Source organism: Natator depressus, chromosome 6, assembly GCF_965152275.1.
Source record: "Natator depressus isolate rNatDep1 chromosome 6, rNatDep2.hap1, whole genome shotgun sequence".
Taxonomy (NCBI): domain Eukaryota; kingdom Metazoa; phylum Chordata; order Testudines; family Cheloniidae; genus Natator; species Natator depressus.
The window spans coordinates 82526832-82550784 of record NC_134239.1 but is presented as its reverse complement, the minus strand read 5'-3'; the positions used below and the strand labels follow the sequence as shown (position 1 = coordinate 82550784).

The window sequence follows — 23953 nt, the reverse complement described above, 5'->3', positions numbered from 1 at the left end:
GTTGCATTTGCTCCTCAAGTGCTTCCATAATCTGAAGATTTTGTTTGATGTTTAAAAAAAAAAAAAAAGCTTGACCAATATTTTTTTCTTTTTTTTGGTTTAAGGCTCCAAGTGTTAGACAAACTGTTGGCGTCCATAAAACAAACAAAAGGAGCACGACAGCAGACAGTACAACTAAACATTGTATCAGCATTTTCTAGTTTTCTGAAGGTAAATCTGCTCTTTTTATAAATATTGGTTTTGATGCTAAAACTTGATGTCATTCAGTTTAAGTTGATATCTTGCCCTACCAGGGGAACATTTCTGTAATCGTTTCCAGTAACCAGCTTTAATTTATGAACCAATCTGAGGATCAGTCTTCAAATATGAAAAATAAACTGTTGGTGGAGCCCATAACCCTAACAGCCTCTCAGACGGAATACCTGCTTGAAGATTCCACCTTCCTAAACCCCTGGGGATCACAGTTGGACCTTCCCTTATTTCTTATCTCCCCTCCTCTAGCAGAGAAATAAAATACTAGACTGGAAGTAAAATAAAGTAGCCTAGCAGCTATATGACTGTTTTGTTTGTTCTGCCTTCCTTCCTTTTTTTATTCACATTTCCTTGTCTCTGTCCATCTCTCACTTTCATTCTTCCCTTCTTTGGCTTTCTTTCTAGTAGTATAGAAAGTGTTTGTCTAAAATGTTAGTCTAGACCACACATATTTTTTTTCTCCTTGCTGTCTAGAGATTTCTTTCTCTCCTTTAATTTTCTTGACTCTGATTTTGTCTTTCGGGAGAAATATCCTCTCCCCTTTCTGCCCCACTGAATTTTCTCATTAAGGTTGTCCTTTCAGCATCTTTTTCTTTTCCTGTGTTTTCTTTGTAGCCTTCATCCCTGCTGTCTATCTCTCTCTCTTTGTTTTTTTCCTCTCATTATTTTCTATCTCCTGTGTCCTTACTACTGAATCTTTAGCTTCCTTTTTCTGTCTCTCCCATCAGAAGATTCTTTTTTGTGGAAATGGGTTTCTGCATATTGTTCCTCCCACTCCTTTCTCTCTGAAGTGTATGTGTGTGGCATTTTCCCCGCCAGGGAAGGGGAGGTCTCAGTGACCATTTTTTCCTCTTGCAATGAAAGAGGGAGGAATCCTTTGCAAACTCTTCTAATGCCCAGTTAGTAAGGGAGGGCAGGGTTTATACTTCACTTTGAAAAGGAGTTAGTAGGGCTCTACTATGCCAGAGGAAAAATTGATGCAGTGGGTTTATCTTTATCTCATAAACTTTAAGGCCAGAAGGGCCCATCATGATAATCTAGTCTGACCTTCTGCACTTTGCAGGCCAACCTGCCTACTCCTGTAATAGGTTCATAACCTCTGGCTGAGCTACTGAAGTCATCAAGTCTTGTTTTAAGGACTTTACGTTTAAAGTGTAACTTTAAAGTTACAAAGATTCCACCATTTACTCTAGGGCAAACCAACAAGTGCAGAGAAAGGCAAAAAAAACCCCAAACCCCAGTGTGACTTGGGGAAAAATTCCTTTCCAACCCCAAATATGGTGACCAGTTAGACCATGAGCACATTCCAGCCAGACACCTGGGAAAAAAATTTCTGTAGTAACTTGGAGCCCTCCCCATCTAGTGTCCCATATCCAGCCATTGGCGAGTGTAAGGAAAGCCTAACTGCATGAAGTGCTAGTTTGGACTCTGTTGGCATGGATGTAGGGATCTCGCTCTCTTTCTTTGGCACCTGGAGCAACTCTGTAGCATGCTGCCAGTGTGGGACGATTCCCACTCACTGTCCTATCTGGAGTGCCCTGTGGAGAAAAGAATGGAGATGATGAAACCAGTCCTGTAGTGCTCCTATCCATTAAAACAGATTCTTCAGTAGCAGTGCTCTAGGAACACCCTGTTCACAGCTGGAAGCTATGGGAATAGGCATGCTGATCTTGGATGTCAGGAAGTGTAGATAGCAGCACTCGGGAGGGAAGGAAGAAAGAGAGAAAGAAAGAAAGAAATGAGGGTGGAGCGGGAGGCAGTACACCATCACAGACCAGAGGAGGCAGAGGAATCGGTCAACTAATATTGCCAGTGCAAGTGGTTGTCTCATTCAGAGAAAAACCACTAGAATGGTAAAAGGTCTGGTAAAACTCTCTCTCAAAAAAAACAAACAAAAAACCCTCGAAACACAGGACCTGATTCTGGTGTAAAAGTGGAGTAACTACAGTGAAGTCAGTGGAAGTGGTGAAAGTGAGAAGAAAAATAGGCCGAATATACTTTCATGTACATTTCAGAGGCTAACTGGAACGTGTCTCTCCTCTTGCACCATGAGTAGTCATCATTGTAGCTGTATAGCATGTTGTTCATTTGGAAATGACTCCGTGTCAAAACACCAGGATGGTTCACCTTTCCAAATATGTGGATGTACAGAGGGTCATTTTTACTTTTCCCATTAAAATCTTACGGATGTTTCCTGAAAGTGCATTATATTTTGATAAAAATGTTTCCCTTCGGTCAATTCATCATCCCTCTGTTTGATGTTTCAGAGTAGTATAACAAAATACTACAGACTGAGTTAATTACCTGCCTTTTATGTTTGGTATAAATTGAAAAATATACATATATTTTTCAGAGTAGCAGCTGTGTTAGTCTGTATCTGCAAAAAGAACAGAGTACTTGTGGTACCTTAGAGACGAACAAATTTATTTGAGCATAAGCTTTTGTGGGCTAAAACCCACTTCATCGGATGCATGCAGTGGAAAATACAGTAGGAAGACACACACACACACACACACACACACACACACACACACACACACACACACACACACACACACACACACACACCATTAAACAATGGGTGTTATCATACACACTATAACAAGAGTGATCAGTTAAGGTGAGCTATTACCAGCAGGCCAGTCCTTGCTTACAGACAGCCCCCCAGCCTGAAGCAAATACTCATCAGCAACCACACGCCACACAACAAAAATGCTAACCCAGGAACCTATCCTTGCAACAAAGCCTGTTGCCAACGGTGTCCACGTATCTATTCAGGGACACTGTCATAGGGCCTAATCACATCAGCCACACTATCAGAGGCTCGTTCACCTGCACATCTGCCAATACGATATATGCCATCATGTGGCAGCAATGCCCCTCTGCCCTGTACATTGGCCAAACCGGACAGTCTCTACGTAAAAGAATAAATGGACACAAATCAGACATCAAGAATTATAACATTCAAAAACCCGTCGGAGAACACTTCAGTCTCCCTGGTCACTCTATTACAGACCTAAAAGTGGCAATATTACAACAAAAAAACTTCAAAAACAGACTCCAACGAGAGACTGCTGAATTGGAATTAATTTGCAAACTGGACACCATTAACTTAGGCTTGAATAAAGACTGGGAGTGGATGTGTCATTACACAAAGTAAAACTATTTCCCCATGTTTATTTTTCCCCCTACTGTTCCTCACATGTTCTTGTCAACTGCTGGAAATGGCCCATCTTGATTATCATTTTTTCTCTCCTGCTGGTAATAGCTCACCTTACCTGATCACTCTCTTTATAGGGTGTATGAGAACGCCCATTGTTTCATGTTCTCTGTATGTATATATATATCTTCCTCCTGTATTTTCCACTGCATGCATCCGATGAAGTGGGTTTTAGCCCACAAAAGCTTATGCTCAAATAAATTTGTTCGTCTCTAAGGTGCACAAGTACTCCTTTTCTTTCTCTGGAGTTGATTGTCACTTTTCTTTTCTTGTAGACCTTTTGGCTGTTAGATGCTTTATGCCTAGCTCTCATGTAACTTTCCAGTTTCCTTCTATCTGTGAATATAATTAGGGATGTTTTCTTTCTCTGGATATGCTGATATTAGGTAAAATTAGCCGTTGTCATCATAAAGGGACCTGTTATATTTTCTGCATTAGTGTTATCTAGTCTGCCCTTGGATACTATGGTGATAGGCACCTTAACTATCTTAAGTGGCAAACAGAATTATGGAAAATTATAGAAGTGAAAATTATGCTTTCCTCTCTGGCTGCATCTACATTGAGAGTTTTAGGGACATCTCCCACCATTGCTCTCACACCTGTGCAGTTCCACTGGTATTCACCAGAATAGGCGCAGTCAGATTTGAACAGTGTGATGGTAAAACTCAGATGCTACAGCAAAAGGTGGAGATTTCCTTAAAATTCTGTGTGGACATGATCTTCCGGCTCTGCTAAATTTCAGAAGAGGGTGTCCGTTCATAATGAGGGCTTGTCTACACTTAAAATACTGCAGCAGGGCTGCTGTAACGCTTCAGTGAAGATGCTGCCTATGCTGATGGGAGGGTTTCTCCCATCAGCCTAGCTGATCTACCTCCAAGAGAAGTGGTAGCTGGGTTGATAGAAGAATTCTGCTATCGACCTGGCACTGCCTAGACCTGGCACTGCCTAGACCTAGGCCTGATTTGTTGTTGTTGTTTTTTTTTCTTTTAATGAACATCATTTCTTTATTCTACAGGTATGTTGTGCTTTTCAATCTGAATGCTATCAGGTTTGGGCTTAGTATGATCTTCTGGCAAAGACGTTACATAGTTCCATGGAACACTTTAAATAGAGTACCAGGTAGTCTGTGTCTGGATCTATCTATCTGCATTGTCACTAGAATGCTCTGTTAGGAGAGTTGCAGAGACTCAGCTGGCTTCTAAAATAGCCAGGTCCCAGTCCACAGGAAGTTTGACAATTCCTATTTTCATTGGACACTGCTTGAATGAATTCTAGTGTTTTTATCAAATGCTCTCTATCAGCCTCAATCACATGCATGTGCTCTCAGAACTTTTTAAATCTATATTATTATTTTATTTTCTTTACGTGCTTTTCATCCTAATGTTCTTTCCCAGGTTTTCTGTTACAAGCATTTACTTATTGTAGACTACTCCAGGAGAAAAGCCCATTCATTAATTCTTTTATCAGGATTATTTTTGATATGGTGGAAGTGTAATGTCTTGAGTGTATTACGTTGCTTATCAGTGTATATTATACTTCCCTCGAGGCCATACATGTCAGTAGCAAAGAAGGAGGGGTACAAATATAGTTGCTGCATAGTTGAGTGATATTAAATAGAGTGTGTTCTCTGAGAAAACCAGATTAAATGTTTATGTATGTTTGTTTTTATTGCTGAGTCATGTAATATTTAAAAGGGAAAATGTTCTTTATTATGCAGTTTTACGAATTAAAATGTTAATTTATTTTTAGCACTTGGCTAGCTGCAAGGGAAGTTTAGGTCCAGAAGAAGTTAGAAGACCTGCACTGACTTTAGTAATGGGTGCCTTGGAAAGCAATAACCCACTTTTAAGATGTGCTGCTGCAGAATCTTTGGCCAGACTGGCACAAGTGGTTGCTGACAGTGCCTTCACTGCTGGGTTGGCCCAAGTTAGTTTTGACAAGTAAGTCATTTTAAAAAATGTTTGCATTAAGTTGTCATTTGCTCAAGTTTATACAAATACTTGCAAACTCAACATGGCTTCAATATTTGTAATATTTTAAAGGAAGTTAATTCCTATAAAATAACTTATCTGTGGTTGAATCTTGGATACATTTAAATGCATGGCAAAAGTATTGCCAAATTTATGCACATAACTTGTGCTTCTGTTACTATAAAAAGGCCTGTTAAAGAAAGAAATTATGCAGGCATCCATGGAAGTTGAGTCAGGTAAATCTAAAGAGTTGAAAATTGGCTGCTGCACCATTTTTAACACAGTAGAACCTCAGAGTTATGAACACTTCCGGGACAGTGTTTGTAACGCTAAACAAAATTTTATGGTTTGTGACAGGGTCTGGCCAGATGGCTACAGGAGAGTAATAGAAGGCAGATATATTAGCCCCAGGTTAAGTAGGTCCCTTTTCCCTGGGTAAGGTAACAGGGAAGGTTTTTTTTTTTTTTTTTTTTTTTTTTTTTTGAAACAGAAAAGAAATTTATTTGTAACAGTTACAGAGATTACAAGAAAATAAAGAAAAACTTAGCAACAAAACAACGCAATCAGAAGGTATAACACAACAGCTTTCAGGAGGGAGAGGTGTTCAGGCTAGCCCAGGCCCAGAGCGGGGGGGCTTCCTCGACACTCGTGGTCTTCCACCCTCCTGAGTTACCTGGTGGCCTAGAGCGGGGGGGCTTCCTCGACACTCGTGGTCTTCCACCCCCTCGAGTTACCTAGTGCCGCGCCCAGGGTCACCGACCCTCCCTCTCCTGAGAGTGCCCGACAAGATGGGCACGGCTGCGGGGTGGGTGGCTGGGAGGGAGGGGGCACATCCATGCATTATAAGACCCCTCCTAAATAACAATAATGATGGTATTCACAGCAGCTAACGGCTGTGGCTGGCGTCTCTCGCTCTGTCCCTCAATCAGAGGGTCAGACGGAGGGAACCGGACGGGGTCACCGAGCAGAGAACCCCGGACAGCGCCCACCGTTCCTCGAAGGTGTCAAGGGAGTCGGTGGACGCCGCCCAGAGGAACTCCGCCCGGATGCGTGAATGTACTGAGGATCGGAAAACGGCCCTACAATCGCAGGACGCCTCATGAGCCAACCTCCGCTCTCTGGTCTTATAAATGGCTGTCTTAGCCAAGGCTAGGAGGAGGCTAACCAGGAGATCCCGCGACTTGGTGGGGCCACGGATGGGGAGTGTATAGATAAAGAGGTGAGGGGAAAAATGAAGCCAAAAGCGCAAAAGAATGTTTGTGAGGAGCCGAAAAAGAGGCTGCAATCTGGCACACTCTAAATAGACGTGCGCCAGGGTTTCCCTCACATTACAGAAGGGGCAAGTCTCCGGAACGGAGGTAAAACGTGTCAAAAACACGCCCGTGCTCACGGCCCCGTGAAGGAGCCGCCAACTGATGTCCCCGACGGGCCTCGGGACCAAGGTGGAGTACAGGCTGGCCCACCGAGGTTGCTCCCCCTCCAAGGGTGGTAGGAGATCTCGCCACTTTGTGTCGGGGCGGGACACCAGGGTGTGGGCGTGAAGGGTGTGAAGCGTGAGTGTATACAAATATTTCCGTGATGCAAGTTGAAAACTGACCGGCTGCTCCAACAGGGAAGGTTCCAGAACAATCCAGAACCTTCTGGAGACAATTAAGACAGGCTGATTAGAACACCTGCAGCCAATCAAGAAGCTGCTAGAATCAATTAAGGCAGGCTAATCAGGGCACCTGGGTTTTAAAAAGGAACTCACTTCAGTTTGTGGTGTGCGTGTGAGGAGCTGGGAGCAAGAGGCACTAGGAGCTGAGAGTGAGAACGTGTACTGTGGGAGGACTGAGGAGTACAAGCATTTTCAGACACTAGGAGGAAGGTCCTATGGTGAGGATAAAGAAGGTGTTGGGAGGAGGCCATGGGGAAGTAGCCCAGTGAGTTGTAGCTGTCGCGCAGCTGTTCCAGGAGGCACTCTAGACAGCTGCATTCCAAGGCGTCCTGGGCTGGAACCCAGAGTAGAGGGCGGGCCCAGGTTCCCCCCAAACCTCTCAACTCCTCCTGTGTCTGATCAGGAGTTGAGAGATCTGGACTGTGAATTCAGAAAAACGGCCAAGCTGAGGGCTGCCGTGAAGCTCCAAGGCGAGCAAATCTGCCAATAAGCGCAAGACCCACCAAGGTAGAGGAGGAACTTTGTCACAGTTTCTTTCAAAATTTACAGCTGAACGTTGACTTAATACAGCTTTAAACTTTGCTATGCAAAGGAAAAATGCAGCTTTTAACCATCTTAATTTAAATTAAGTAAGCACAGAAACAGTTACCTTACTTTGTTAAATCTTTTTTTAAACTCCCCCCCCCCTTTTTTTTTAGTAGTTTGCGTTTAATACCAATACTATACTGTATTTGTCTCTTATTGGGGGGGTGTCTCTGCTGCTGCTTATTTGTGTACTTTCGGTTCCAAATGGGGTGTGTGGTTGGCTGGTCAGTTTGTAACTCTGAGGTTCTACTGTATATTATTATAACATATCACTGTAATAGTATGAAGAAAAGGAGTACTTGTGGCACCTTAGAGACTAATCAATTTATTTGAGCATAAGCTTTCGTAAGCTATAGCTCACTTCATCGGATGCATAAAAGTGGAAAATGCAGTGAGGGCATGGTAATTGTGTGTGTGTGTGTGTCACATTCACATGGGTAAAAATCACTTCACTCACATAAAGTGAAGTCCTGCTTTGAGCAGGGGGTTGGACTAGATGACCTCCTGAGGTCCCTTCCAACCCTGATATTCTATTCTATGAAAGCATGAGCACTTGGTCATTATGTAGGTAAAGTACTGGGATTTGAGGGAGACCAGATAGGTAAAAATCCATCCTCAAACCCAGGGCCACAGCATTCATCTCAGTGCAGCTTCTGCTATACTGGTACTCTGATCTGTGAAGGAAAACGTTTTCTGTGTTGGCTTATGCAGTAGTGGCAAGGAGACAACATGGAAGATGTGTGGAGGCCTACCTGGGTGTTCATTCTACCAACAGCTCCCCCTAGGTTGACAGATTTTATAGGGACAGTCCCGATTATTTGGGGCTTTGTCTTACATAGGGGCCTATTAGCCCCCACCCCCGTCTCGATTTTTCACACTTGCTGTCTGGTCACCCTAGCTCCCCCAGCTCAACCTCACCACAAAGTTAACATGCTGCAGAGGACTCTGTACAGGTTATCTGCACTAGGGTAAACTTGTAAAAAGTTAAATTTGTAAGGACAAAGTAGACACATCATTTTCTGTCAACATTATACTTTTATTAAATGGCATAAATAAGATTTATCAAGTCTTTAAAAAATACAGAAACTCAGCCTGATTTGAAGGTAATTTATATACAGAAATGGTTTTAATATTTGTGAGATATTTCTGACAAAAATAAGGAAATTCAGGGTTAAAGCTGTAACTTTCGGGCAAACTGTTTTTAACTAGTTTCATGATAGCTGCACTTCAGAGAGTGTCCATTCATTTATATAATGTGTCTTGTTACATGGCATGGTTGGGTGTGGCCAGGAAGAATATATTTTTTAAAAACCAAGGGGTTTTTTTCTTTTTCATTTTAAATTTCTATGTAACTTGAAAGTATTTACTTGGAGATATCAACATTTTTAAGTGTTGATTTTTGGGGGGGGCGGTTTGCCGTGATGATGGAAACATTTAGGCTCTTATTTCAGTCTGTAATTGGAAACTTTAAGTATTGTAAAGTTAAAAGGAACTGCTTAGATTTTGAGTCCTCTAAGTGTAGGGATTGTCCTAATGTGTCTGGAGAGTGCCTAGCACATAACGAATGCTACCACAAATAAATAAGAACATACTGATTATGAGACTATCTAGGTTCTTGTTATACCTATTAGGACAGTGGTCTCGAACCTTTTTATGCCCAAGATCACATTTTGAATTTAAAGCAACCCAGGATCTACCCTGCCCCTTCCCCAAGGCCTTGCTCACTCCAATGCCCCCTCTCTCCATCACTCACTCTCCCCCACCCTCACTCACTTTCACTGCTGGGGTAGGGGGTTAGGGTTCGGGCTCTGGGCTGGGACCAAGGTGTTCACAGTGTTGGAGGGGGCTCTAGGCTGAGCCTGGGGCAGGGAGTTGGGGTACATGAGGGGGTGAAGGATGCAAGCTCTGGGAGGGAGTTTGTGTGCAAAAGGGGGCTCCGGGCTGAGGCAAAGTGTTGGGGTGCAGGGTGTGGGCTCGGGAAGGGAGTATGGGTGAAGGAGGGGACTCCGGGCTGGGGCAGTGTGTTGGGGTGCAGGAGGGGGTATGGGGTGCTGGCTCAGGGCTGGGGCAGAGTGTTGGGATGCAGGAGGAGATTCTGGGAGGGGGTTCAGAGCTGGGGCAGGGACTTAATGTGCAGGAGGAGGTTCAGGGTGCAAGAGGGGGTATGGGATGCTGGCTCCGGGAGGGGGCTCAGGGCTGGGGTGCAGGCTCCCACTAGGGGGCACTTACCTCCAGCGCTCCTGGTCAGTGGTGCACCGGGCTAAGTCAGGCTCCCTGCCTGACCCGGCTCCATTCAGGCACATCAGCACTTCCTCCACATCACAAGCTGGGCCACCCCTCCCGCCCCCACACCACCAATCAGTAGTGCGCATGTGGCCATGCCACTCCTGGAAGAGGCCAACACATCCCTGCGGCCCCTGGGGGGGGTATGTGGCACTGCGTGATGCCCCCCTCTGCAGGCACCACCCCCGGAGCTGCCATTGGCCACAGCTTCCCGTTCCTGGGCAATGGGAGCTGCGGGGGTGGTGCTTGCAGGCAGAAGCAGCGTAAGGAGACCCCTGTCGGTTTCTCCTGCCCCGCCCTACAGGGCTGCTTCCGGGAGAGGTGTGGTGCCACGGCAGGCAGGGAGCCTGCCTTTGCAGCAGCAAGCAGCCCCGCTGCGCCACCGCAGCTGGAGATCGCGATCAACTGGGAGAGTCCCCAGGATGAACCAGTCGATCATGATCGACGGGTTGGTGACCACTGTATTAGGAAATAGAGAGCTCCAGAACTGACGAGAAACGTAGAAGGCAAGGGCAATGGATGACATCATTGGTGGTTGGAGAGAGAGATGTGGCTAGTGGGGAAGAACAAACTGTCATTGATGCTGAAATTGGGAATGGGTTGGAACTGATTAAGAGTCTTGGTTTGTTTAACTCTGGAAACTGCTTCTAATGTGGTTCCCTACAAGACCAGCTAGTTCAGTCTTTTATTTTTCAGTTTTTACAGTATTGATTAAAAAGAAAAGGAGCACTTGTGGCACCTTAGAGACTAACAAATACTAGCAGTATTGATTGTATCCCATTTTAACAGTAGCTAACATAAAGCAGGTGTGACATACCAGGGTACAATCCATACCAATGAGTAGCTGTGTCATCCCTGCCTTGGGGTGCCCTTTACAATCCCTTACTGCTGTAGCCTCCTGCTTGGAATGCTCACAAACAGCCTCCAGCATGTAAGTCACTCACACCTATGTCTGTGTGTGCTGCAAGGAGCCAGCCACACCTTGGCTCTTACCAGCTTTAAAGATTACCACAGGGTGGCCCCAATACATTGCCAGTCTTTCTCCCAGAAACCTATGTCCTGTACTGCCCATCCCTCTTCTGGACAATACAACTATACTGAGTCCATTATTCATTTAAGAGAATAATATGCACAAAACTTGGTACCCCAAATGGAGTTCCCCAGGCACTTCAACTTGAACACAGTGGATTAGAGAAAACAATAAAACTAATTTATGAACTACAAAGAGAGAGATTTTAAGCAAGTACAAGTAAGGAGGCATACAAGTCAGAAGTAATTACAAGAAAAATAAAGATAAAACACTTACTGGTGCCTAATTTAACAAATTATATTAGATTTAAAACAAAGTTTTCTCACCACGTGTTTCAACAGATTACTGATCAAACTCTCAGGTCACGACCCCTCCCCCAGAGTCCAACATCTGCTTCCTTTGTATCTTCAGGTGCAGTGAAGGAGAAAGAGAGTGGTCTCTTGGGGTGTCTGCTTTTTCTTTTTATAATTCTGTCCCCCCTTTGAGAAGTATTTCCAGCTGGGAGCAAGGTGACAAGTAGTCTGTGTGGAAGGAAACTCCATGCTGTTTCTTTGCTAAGATGCTCCTGTCCCCTTTCCTGCCAAAGAATGGCCACTTACAGGCAACGGTCAATCAGCCTTGTTTACAGCTGGCTGAGGAGTCCATTTGACCATTGTTTCTGAGGACCAGTTTAGCTTCTCCCTAGGCTTATCTGGAAAACGTACTTTTAATCATGATTTCAGCTTATGTTTATAACTTCGTATATAATGCTGCTACGTGCAATTTGCTGTGATATTATAGATGGGCAAATTATAAGTTTTTAAATGATACCTCACAAGACATGCCATGTACAAAATAATTACAACAGTGTGTAGGGTGTGAACGTGGCTATATTCTGTGACAGCCCGTGGTTACAGTTTATTGATTACCAATAATGTGTGAATTTATTGGAGACAATATGCCTCAAATAGAAGGAAAAAATGATTGAAAGGAGTGAAGTAATGAAAGCAGATAATTCTTCTACACTAACATGTAAACCAGTTTGTTGAGGAGCAAGATGGAAAGGATTTCTTCTCATTTCAAAATGCTGAAAAGAGGTTTCTTTGTTTATTCGGACATCAAATGAAATTTTGTTAGAGTAAGAAGAGCAGAATATTGAGTTTGGCAAGTGAGACCATTTTATGCTACTTTTATTGTCAAAATGCAGCAGTGATGACCATTTAAGTCCCTATTCCAGGCCTCCCAGTAGCTCTTCAACAGCATAATTCAGGAGCAATCTGTGTTCATCTAAAAATGGCAAAAATCAATGTGTGATCATGCCATAAAAACACCTGGGAGGCAAAAAGTTGCATTTGTTTTAATACTGTTTTATGCTACTAGTATCACTTACAGTGTAGCACGATTTAATGAGCAATTTAAAGGAATGATTGAAGCATTTCACCCTGCATATAATTTCCTGAAAGATTTTAAGCTCCTGCATGCACTGCTAGATACTGCATTTGAAGAAATAAAAGAATAGAGGTTTGTTAATACAAGATGGTCAGTCATATATGAAAAATGACTTCAAGTGCCCCACACAAGGCACATTGATTCTTTGTCCAAAAAGAAAACCACAGAATGTGGTGGCCAGGCTGTTGAAGGTGCCATCCAATGTATAAAGAAAAATATGACAAATTAGGTCTCTTCCATTTGTTCAAACAACAAATATGTAGAAAATCACTTTTCAGGTGCAGTCATCCTAAACTTCTAATGTATGGGCTGGTATTCAGTGTACTATTTAAAAATTTTCTAGTTTAAAAAGTAACGCCTAGCAGAGTGTTAAAGCACATTTGGTTGGTTGACTGGAAAACACTCGAAGGAACTTTTTGAGTGATTCCGCAGACTGCAGTCTGATGACACTATTGTCACAGTCTCAAACTGGAAATCTGGCTAGATAATTAACAACAATAAAATGGAACCACATAAGAACAATCATTGAAAAAGTGATTCAGAGAAGCTATGAAACCTTTCCCTTTCTTAGCTAACATGACAGATTCCAAGTACAGCGTTTACAGCAAGGACACTCAGACTGTGTCTCTTCGCACCATATGATATTAAAACACTAATTTAATTGACCAATCAGGATGTTTTTACTATGTTATTAACCAATTGTAGTTCATAAAATAATAGTACTTAGTCATTTTGCTGTGAAAATAATAATAATTATATATTTCCCTAGACATACTATTTAAATTTGAATATATAGTACTGTAGTAAATGAAACAATGAATTCACACTAATTTGGCTCTTTTGGGTAATGTTGATCCCTAATTTGGCTCCTGAACCACTGAGGTCTAAGTATCATTAGTTTACAGGCTGAATTCAGAGCAGGAAAAAGAGACTGAAACATAATCCTGAATTTGTTCCTTCTCTTTTAGAGTGTAGAATTTAAGATCCAGATTATTTTGATCTATCCTGTATTTACAGAAGAGTTTGTGTCATAGTTGCATCAAAATGATGGAAGAATGTGGAGAAAAAATTCAGAAGGCAGGACAGTTGCATTAAAAATGTTGTCAATTTTAAAAAGACCTACAATCCTGTCCAGCCAGTTCAGTTTCAGCTGAGGGTGTGCCAGGAAGATTGGATTGGTTTGGTTGAAACTTTGTAATAGGCTAAATGTTGAAAAGCATTAAGTTGGTAAAAGGGTGTCAGTGCCTAACTGCACATACAAAAGAATGGTAATCCTATCTAGGGAGCAGAATGAGGACTTGCTATTGTACTCTTTTGTTTAGCTTAGAAATTTGCAATCTTCTTAGTTTGAACAATGTTTCTGCTTTTGTTATGTTTGAAGAAATAACATGATTATGAAGTGAATCGCATACCATGTGTTTTGTCCTAAATGTAATAAAACTTTTTGTAGTTTTTTTAGTGGGTTTTTCCCCTACAGAAAAAAATCTTGTATGTTACTGTTTCTAGGCTCAACAGGAAGAATTAAAAGATTGTCAGCATATCCTCGCTAGTACCAGTTTTTCACAACCCTCTGTTTAAATTGAGAAATGCCCCTTAATTATTTAGGTGCGATTCTGGGGTAGGAGATAAGTAGTACTAAAATGTCTTTATATATTCTGGCAACATAATGATTAGCAAAATCTTTTGCTGCTTGCATTCTACAACCAAAGCACTGAAATCTGCTATGTAAAAAGATTGCCTGGCAGTATCAGCTATTGTAGTCACATATTCTAACAACTTTTTTTCTCCTTGTAATTAACAGGCTGAAATCTGCTAGGGATGTGGTGTCAAGAACAGGACATTCTTTGGCTCTGGGATCACTGTATAGATATTTAGGAGGAATAGGCTCTACTCAGCACCTGAATGCATGTGTTGGAATCCTTTATACCTTATCTCAGGACAATACTTCTCCTGACGTACAGGTACTTGGTCACATAACTCAAAATATCTGCTCTTTTGTATAGATATTAAAACAGAACCAATTGTTTTTGGGGAGTAAAAGTTCTTCTTACATGTAAGAGGAGATTAGACAACAATTCTTTCAGCAGAATTCCTGAATTCATACTATTGTTTTGAATTTGATGTACATTCACCTGAATCTTGCTTGATTAGATAGTGGCTGCTTTTTCTTTTCATCTGTGTATCATTTTTTGTGTCTGGAAATCTGTCTGCTTCTTAGCAATTTTCTTTTATAAAGATGATGTAGTAAATAGCTTGCCTCTGTAACTAGTGTGCAGCACTAGCTACAGAGACCAGCTTGGTCAGTTGACAGCTTGCTTGTATGAGTCAAATTGTTGTGAAGATGAAGTCGGATGGTTCTTCCTGAGCTAAAACTTCATATGCCATGGTCCCTCTGGGAAGGATATTTTAATCACACATTGAAATAAAAAGGGGTATACATCAAAACTCCTTCAAGTTTAAGTGAGGGGTGATAAAAACCCCTACATGCCCTTTTAAATAGACCAAATAGTGCACTTAAATTTATCATTTCTACCTACTATCCTCCATACACAGAGGATCACTACAAAAGTAACATGTAATGGGTTTGAATGTAGGGCAAAGTGGGTGAGACTAAGGCCTTGTCTACACAAAAGGGAAAAGTCGATCTAAGCTACGCAATTTGAGTTACGTGAATAGCGTAACTCAAATCGATGTAGTTCAGATCTACTTAGGGCGGGGTCCACACCATGCGATGTTGATGGGAGATGCTCTCCCATCGACTCCACCTACACTTCTCGATCTCGTGGAGTACAGGAGTCAATGGAAGATCTGTCTGTGGTTGATTTAGCGGGTCTTCACTAGACCCACTCAATCGACCGCTGATGCATCCATCACCGCGTGTCAATCCCCCGGTAAGTGTAGACAAGCCCTTATTTATTTAAAATACTCTTCAGCAGTTCTGCCTTCATATTTGCTGTAACTCCATCATCCTAGCTCATGAAACTATGAAAAAAAAATTTATATCTGCAAACTACAGCACTTCGTGGGGAACTAACATTACACTACATCTAAGAAATCAGTTGTCATTGAGGTTTTTGGGTACTAATAATGATAGTGTTAACCAGTCGTGCCACTCCAAAATGTAGAATTTTCCTTACTTTATCAAAGAGCCACAGTTTCCAGACATTTTGTTATGAAGAACAAATTGTCTGTAGCCTCTTCTTCCATCCACTCCCTTCCCACTTCAGAGCACTAGTTGTACCTATGTATTAATTTTTATTTTAATCACAGACTTCACAAAACAGCTCTTAGTTTATTTTATTACATTTAGGTGTAACATCTTTTATTTTACAGACTTGGGCACTGCACTCTCTGTCATTGATAATAGATTCAGCTGGCCCTCTGTATCATGTGCATGTGGAACCTACCCTATCTCTTGTTGTCATGTTGTTGTTGACTGTCCCTCCTGCTTATGCTGAAGTTCACCAGAGCCTTGGTCGCTGCTTAAATGCACTTATCACTACGTTGGGGCCAGAGTTGCAAGGTATGCATAAACAATATTGTCATGTTTGTTTGATTTGGTAATTAGAACACTTAAACATAAGTTGAAACATTACAGACAAACAGTGAATGTGTTCTAGGAACTTTCAGGAATCATTCAGACATTTTTTCTTGCAAATAAACTGTGAAGTAGTTTTTCATAGGCTGTGCCTTTATGGGGCCAAGACATGGTGGTAATTACCCTTCCAGGATGAGCAATTTTTTTTTTTTTTTGGATACCCTTACTAGAACATAATCCTAAAAGTTTCTCATTGGGTTGAAAGTTCTTATGCTTAGTGTCAAGACACAAAGATTTTTATTTGAAAAATTGAGAACAAAATCCAGATTTAGGCACCTAAATAAAAATGGTCTGATTTTTCAATGGAGCCTGTGCACTCTCAGTACCCATTGAGTTCAGAGCTTCAATACAGGCATTCTAGGACTTGTCTACACAAGGGGGTTAATCCAGTGCTTTTTGATGCCCATCAGATAATATACAATATGAAAGCCACACTAATAGCATGTATATAAACCTCCAGCATTATTTGAAAGGGCAACAACACCAGAGATCTATGGAGTCTGGGGAAACAAGGCAGGTATAGTGACTTGACAGGAAAAGCAACTAAAAGGCTTCAGGGAAGACATTATATCTGGCCTTCCTCTGGAGGGTTAATAGGGAATGTCAGATCAGGCACCATCAATTTCTTCTGTTGAAGCCCAAGTCCTGTAAGCTGCTTCATGTGTGCAGACCTCATTGATTTTCATGGGGCTGTGTGTAGATGCAGGGTTGTGTAAGGCAGCTTATAGGATCAGGGCCTTAGTTTCCTGTATCTGTAGCTGTTTCAGTGCCAAAGTCCATGTCCATCCCATTGACTCACCTGCAAGTGTATACTTTTTGTTAATTATTTGTGCACTCTGTCATTGATGATGATATTCACCCAGTCCTTTGTATGATGTGCATGTACTACCTTGATACATTTACCTGCCTGCCAATCCCAGGCTTTATTAATCACTTAATCCTTCCCCCCCACTTCCTTCCCCCCCCCCCGAAATATTACTTTAAAAAAGAAAACATACCTTTTGTATTGGTATGGAAAGTTCTACTGAATGAGTGTGCCAGTAGTCCAAAAAGTGGGGAGTGGGATCTAGAGGCTAGAGAAAAGAATTGAGTCAGGTATTCTAAGTTTATCACTGACTTACTGTTTGACCTCTCTGTGCCTTATTGTCCCCGTGTGTTAACTGGTTATAATGCCTGCCTACCTACCTCTCAGTGGTATTTTGAGGCCTGCTTGCTTGTTTAGAAAGGTAGGAAGGAACCTTGACAGGTCATCTAGGCCTGTCCACTGCACTGAGGCAGGACTAAGTTGTCTGTGACTGTCTGTTTCAAGGTGCAGTAGAAGTGCTAAGTATGATGACGATTATTCTGCTTGAATGAATCGCTTGCAGAAACTCCTATGTGAATCATTTTATTAAGAGTGAATGCTTTGTATAATTACTCATATTTTTACCTATTTTAAAAAAAATTAAGGAAAATTAATGTTGGAAGTATTAAAACACTGTTTTTCTAACTGTAGGTACTAAAACTGCAGTTTCAGCCTTAAGAACTTCTTGTCTCCTGGGCTGTGCAGTGATGCAGGATAACCCTGACTGCCTTGTTCAGGCTCAAGCCATCTCTTGCCTACAGCAGCTTCATATGTTTGCTCCACGACATGTCAACTTGTCTAGCCTTGTAAGCTGCCTATGTGTAAGTAAAGCTATGAAAATGTTTTTTTCCCCGTTTTTAAATTTTTCAACTTTTGCCTTGAAACATAAAACATTTAAATAAATTTTCCTTAAACCAGCCAGTTATCATTTGTTAAAATACATTTAATACTGTGTTTTAGTAATCAGTCATTCTTTAATAGGGTGAGGGTTTGCGTCTTTCGTGTGCACGTGGTCATTCTCACTTCTCCCCTTTCCATTTATCCATTTTCCTTCCTTCTGTTTCCTTCCTTCTATATCTCTCCCAAGAGCATACCCCTGTTACTGACTGAGAATACATGCTACCATTCTTACACAAGCCAAACTTTTGTTGACAAAATGTATGAGCTGGGTTTTGCCCACTTAATTCTGGCCAGTATTTCTTCTCGTCTATGCTAGGTTAAGGTTTGTTGAAGTAACCGATTACGTCTCAATATTCAGTATAAGTAATATAATTATTTATAATTTAAAGAAATCTAGATTAGTTTACTTTCCTTGTCAATTCTGTACTGCTAGTGAACAGTTGTTGTTGTGGTTCTGGTACTCCAGACAGCTGCCCCCTCTCACTTCAGTTTGCAGGCATGACACAAAAGTGGTAGGGAACATGTCATTTTTCAGGTCTGTCATCTCATTTGTAAAATATTATATATTACCTTTAACTGCCATAGTAGCTGCCATGTCTCCAGAATTAGTTCAATCCAAGAAAGCAACCATAATGCTAGCATGGCTGGTCAGTTCTTCTTAAGCAAACCAGTGCGTGCTTTCCACTAAGGTCATGTCCGCAGCACCAAGTGCAACCTCTACTTGCACAAGTATTGAGTGTCCTAGTTCTGTTTTTTTTTCTTTAATCCTGTACTAGAATCGTAGGACTATAAGGGACCTCAAGAGATCATCTAGTCCAGTTCCTTGCACTTGTGGCAGGACTAAGGATTATCTAGACCATCCCTGACAGGTGTTTGTCTAACCTGCTCTTAAAAATCCCCAATGATAGAGATTCCACAACCTCCCTAGTCAATTTATTCTACTTTGCCTATTCTTCTTCTATCTCAAGCTGTCTCCCACACAATCAAATGTCTGCTTCCATAAGAATATGCTGTAGCAAGAGAAGGTTTTAACAAGATTTGATCTACCCTCATTATGTATTCATGATTTAGCTGGTTTCCGTGTAAAAGTTTTTCTCAGAAGTCAAAAAAAGAGTAAATTTTCTGGATTTTCTTGTATCTCTAGCTTGTCTGTCTTGGAGTTTTTAAGTGCTCTTTTGTCTGAGCAGCTGTTGCATATCATTAGTAGACATATATTCTGATTTCTTATGGAGTTCACATTTCTTCCATATATGTTTGAGGTTTTTGTAGAAATGTATCTGCAAGATTCAGAGAGACCCCCACATTACTATTGCGTTTAAGCATGAGCCTGTTTATTTTGGGAGAATTGTACCCTTTAGGGATTCTTCTTTCTTCTCCCCCTTCCACCATATTTTATCCTTGATCTTCCTTTTAGTAGGTAAAAAGCATTTCCACTCATCTTTTATGAAAGCACTCCAGACTCGGGAGTTGCTGTCCTGTTGATCAGACAACTCATTAGCATTTCCATCTATTTGCAAATCTATGGAATGAATGTCTTGTCCACTGCTGTTTACAGTAGTATCTCTCTAAACTGCACAAAAAATTGGTCTCTTACCACTTCTCAGCAAAGATTTATTAATAGTGTGTTTGTAGTGAGGTTTTGTATTACAAAGAGTTAATTTATTTACAGAATAATATTTCAATATACTTGTGAAATTGTTACAGTAAATTATGGAATACTTCATAAATTAAAACTTACCTACACTCGTTAATTAGAGCAAAATATATTTTGTAATTTGTGTGTGTGTTCGTGTTCATTTAGGCCCCAACCCTACAAGGAGCTTTACGTGGATAGATTCTTGTGCCCACACAGCGTCCCAGTGAAATCAGGGACTCCACGCAGTTGTAGATTTCTGTCTGCGAGGAGCTCACTGCAGAATCAAAGCGCTCCACACTAATACATACAGTTTAGTAATTGGAAATAGATCTGTGTCATAACTACGAATGAGTGGGGTTTGATATATACTTTTCTTATTTAGACCCCATTCCTGCAGAGAGTACCATGCAGGTGGACCCTGCATCTGTGTTGAAGCCTCACTGAACTCAGTAGAACTTTGTAGGGCATGTGGTCTGCCTGAACAATTACCATTGTTGTCTTAATAGGAGGCATGGACAGGGCACTGTTTTGGGACGTGGGAAACATAAGTACAGTTCCCAGTTCTGCCATGGGCTTGCTGGGTGAGTTTGGGCAAGTATCTCTCTCCCTGGGCCTCAGTTTCCCCATCTGTAAAAGAAGGATGATACTGACCTTCTGTAAAGCACTTTGCGCTCTAAAGGTAAAAAATGCTAAATAAGAGCTAGGTGGTATTATATTTGATTTTTAATTCCACCATTCTGTGCTGAGGAATTATTTGTAACAGGGAGGAAGGTAAAGAGGCTCTTGTCAGAGAAAAGACTGTTTTTCTGATATCCATTGAGACCCCCACGCTAGTGAGGAGAGAGCTGAAAACACTGTTGCTGAGAGTAGTTATGTTAATTACCCCAATTGTAATTACCAATAGTTATTTGGAGGGGTTTTTTCCTATTTCTCCAAGGCTATTGCCAATATATTGAAAACTTATGAGTTCAAACTCTATTTTAGACTGTTCTTAAAATATTTAATAATTAAAAGAGGACTTTTTTTTATAAAAAAGTTATATAAAATGAACATCATCATCCCACCCTCATCTTCATTCCCCCTTCTCCCCTAGTACACACCCCTACCCCAAAACAAAACAAAAAACCAGCATCTTAGAATTTTCTTCCTTTAGAAAGAGGATTTTCTTACCCACGGCTTTGCATCTAACTGCATGGTACTTAACCTTCTGTGTCAAGTTCTGGCAATTAAATACTTGGTTGTGGAAATAACCTTTTGTATCTAGTGATGACTAATATTAATTTTACAGCTAACTTTACAGATACACACTACGTTCTTATTTATATATCTCGTATACATAGGATGGCTGCAGAGGGTGGATGCTCAGGTTTTCAGCTATAGGACCAAAAAGAAAACATGTTCAAATACAAATAAATATATATATATAAATTTCAATGACCACTTTCAAGAGCTGCTTTTACATTTATTTTACCCAATGAGTTTTATGGGCTGTTGGCTTACATTTTAAAGATGTTCAACATTATATGATGAGGTATCTGGACTAAGCAAATGAGGATTTTATGGAATGTTTGAGATAACACTCTGAATTTAATATTCTGAATTTACCTTTTATGGTTTCCTTGCTGTAGTGAGTATCATTGTGGTATCTGTATTTTGATTTTGTCATGACTGGTTTGTCATTTGTTTTTGTGCAGGAGATCTTGTTGGATAATTCTGTGTTGGTAGGTCCCAGTGCCTTGTTAATCCTAAAATTTCAGCAGTTTGCAGCGGTGTTTTTTATTTCCTCCTCCTCTCTGTCTCTCTCTCTCTCTGTTTAACCATTAATGTAAAGTAAAATACCTTCAGCATGTCAAATGATGTTCATCTGGTTTCACCCTAACCAAATCCCTTCTAACCTTCTGCTGCTGGCACATGTTTCATTTTGTGCACTTAATTTTGCATCTGTTTGACTTTAACATGTGCAATGCAGAAATGGTTTAAGTTAATTTTTATGTGTTGCTTGCATTGTGTGTGTTACCCTTTTCCCCTACTTAAAATGTGGGAGAATGAGAGATATGAAGTATGTGTCTCTCGCATTTCCCTGTCACCTGACTTGAGTGCTCTGTCCTTCCCTATAAAATTTATCTGGTGAGCTGCAATTTTAAGCATGCCAGATTTCCAGGAGATGTGGCCTGCTTGAATAAATGTTGCATTAAAGATTCAATTGTACCCTTTAAAATTTCAGTTAAAGTATCTTGCAGAGATACTAATTGACTCATTTCTTTTACAAAAGAATTGTTATGCAGAGGATATCTTTGTATCTATTAAAAATGTATAATTCATAATGAGTTTTGCAGATTCGCATGCGTAAGCATACAAAAGCAGAGAGACAAATTAGTTTTAAATATAATGAAACTGAGATTCCATATCACTTATTCTTTGTGTCCTTAATTTTTTTTATTTGTAATCTCATTTTGAGTGACTGTTGGCTTATCAATGACAAATGAGGAGCATGACCCCTCAGCAAAGGTTCTCTGCAGCAGACGCTCAGCTCTGTCCTTTTTCAGTACCTTAGAGCAGTGGTTTTCAACCTGTGGTCTGCAGACCCCTGGGGGTCCACAGACTATGTCTAAAATTTCCAAGCGGTCTGAACCTCCATTCAGAGTTTTTTAGGGGTCCGCAAATGAAAAAAATGTTGAAAACCACTGCCTTTAGGTGACAGATAAGGGCAGAAGGTTACTTAATTATAAAGGATAACCTCTTTACCGTCCACATATTTAGACACATGCTCATTTTGGTTGTTTACTCGTTATAATCTAAACTTGGATTACAGTAAATTGTATAAACATTGGTCTAGTTACCCTGCCCAGCCACTTGACAAGCTTACTGTATCTGTGGATTACTTTCAGGATAGTCATAAAATTTGGGGGTGGGGGTGTGAGGAAGAACCTCAGGTGCAAGACTTGGTTTTTTTAAAGTTGTTTCCTTGCTCCAGGAACAATGTTTGTGTTGGCATGAGATTTCAGTACAAAAAGCAGAAGCTGATCTTGTGATGTTGAAGTAATGATACTCTAAACAGCCATGTTGGAGAATGGTTCAGGAGAGGTGACTTGTCTCCACGCGACATGCCCATCCCTAACCCTAACCTTTCCCAAAACAAATAACTACAGCCTAATTTAGTTGGACGATATTTTCAAAAGAAACCTTGTCCATTTATTTTTCTCTTTGCCCTCTCTCTTACAATCTCACTTTCATGTACAGATCTTGGAATTATTTGAGCTTGGTTTTCTTGTCCCTAGTTGTATCGTAATTTTCTTTCATCATTCCTAGCTCTCTATAATGGTGATATGAGTGGACTTTGTTTGGACTGAGTTTTCATACCACACTGTAATTTTGTACTCTGGATAAGAGTAAAATAGGCATTCATTTAGATCATGATTCAACTTCCATTGAAGTCAGTGGAAGTTTTTCCATTGACTTCAATGAGAGATGGATATGACTAGATCTGTAGGATAATTTCACTTGAGAGAACTTTAAAATTACTGTGGTTACCAAAGCATTTACAATATTGTAAACTTTTAATTTTAGATCTACAAAGGTATGCAAAATAGGAGAGTTATTTGGTGATGAACTTCACAGTCTATTTCATAACAGTAATTAATCAGAAAGTACTGGACTACAGCCATATTGGGTAGCTGCTACAGAGGTTGTGAGCCATCTTACTCTCTTTGTTTGCATATTTCAGGTGAATCTCTGTAGCTCCTACTTGTTGTTGAGACGAGCAGTACTAGCTTGTTTGCGTCAGCTTGTGCAAAGAGAAGCAGCTGAGGTATCAGAACATGCTGTTACCTTTGTTAAAGACTGCAGAGAAGATTTCACTCCAGGTAATGTATGTCCATTAAGCCTTGAGAATGCAGTGCTGGACTCATGCTGAACTTGGATCGTTAAGCACCCTCCCTTCTAAATTAAACTGAGATAGCAGATTATTTGTTTTGTAGCATTTAAAAAAACCTTTAACTCAAAATATTTTTTCCCCTAAAACGTGATATTTATGTACTTATATTTGTTGACACTTTTTAGGCATCTCCCAGTGATAAAACAATGCTAACAGCAGTGTTGCCAAGCCTCACAATTTTGTCATGAGTGTCATAATAATTGGTGCTTTTCTTAAAGCCCCAACTCCTGGAGCCATCCAAGAGAGAGAAATCTCAATTTTCATTTGAAAAAAAAAAAAAAAAGCCCCAGGGTTGCAGAGAAGAGCTTGAAAATTTGTCCTGATTGCACCCTAACAGTGACCATAACCAAATAGTAGATAAAAAACCCTTTTTAAAAAATTGTGATCTTTAAATTAATCTCATGATTTTTTGGTACCTTAGTCATGGTTTTTGAAAGTTGACAGTACTGTAAAACCGCAATAGTAAATTAATATAAATGTTCCAAAAACTTTAGGTCAAGATTTTTAAGAAGGGGTTCCATACTTCAGGCTCCTAAGTCCATAGTGTTTGTTTTGTGTATTGCAGTAGTACGAGAGGCTCCAGTGTGGGATCGGGGCCCCATTGTGGTAGGTGCTA

The 23953-nt window shown here is 40.7% G+C and overlaps 1 protein-coding gene across 7 annotated transcripts in view; it reads left to right on the top strand.

Annotated features, from left to right (window-relative positions):
- Window positions 1–23953, top strand: part of HEATR5A (HEAT repeat containing 5A) — a 128136-nt gene that overhangs the window by 61164 nt on the left and 43019 nt on the right. For 5 of the 7 annotated variants that reach the window (XM_074955815.1, XM_074955818.1, XM_074955814.1 and 2 more), the window contains 7 exons: window positions 105–210; window positions 5222–5412; window positions 14227–14386; window positions 15759–15948; window positions 17519–17688; window positions 21098–21124; window positions 23128–23266. In XM_074955815.1, coding sequence (XP_074811916.1) covers window positions 105–210; window positions 5222–5412; window positions 14227–14386; window positions 15759–15948; window positions 17519–17688; window positions 21098–21124; window positions 23128–23266 — 983 coding nt within the window. The remainder of the gene's footprint in view (window positions 1–104; window positions 211–5221; window positions 5413–14226; window positions 14387–15758; window positions 15949–17518; window positions 17689–21097; window positions 21125–23127; window positions 23267–23953) is intronic. The other 2 variants (XM_074955820.1, XM_074955819.1) reach the window with 1 other exon arrangement.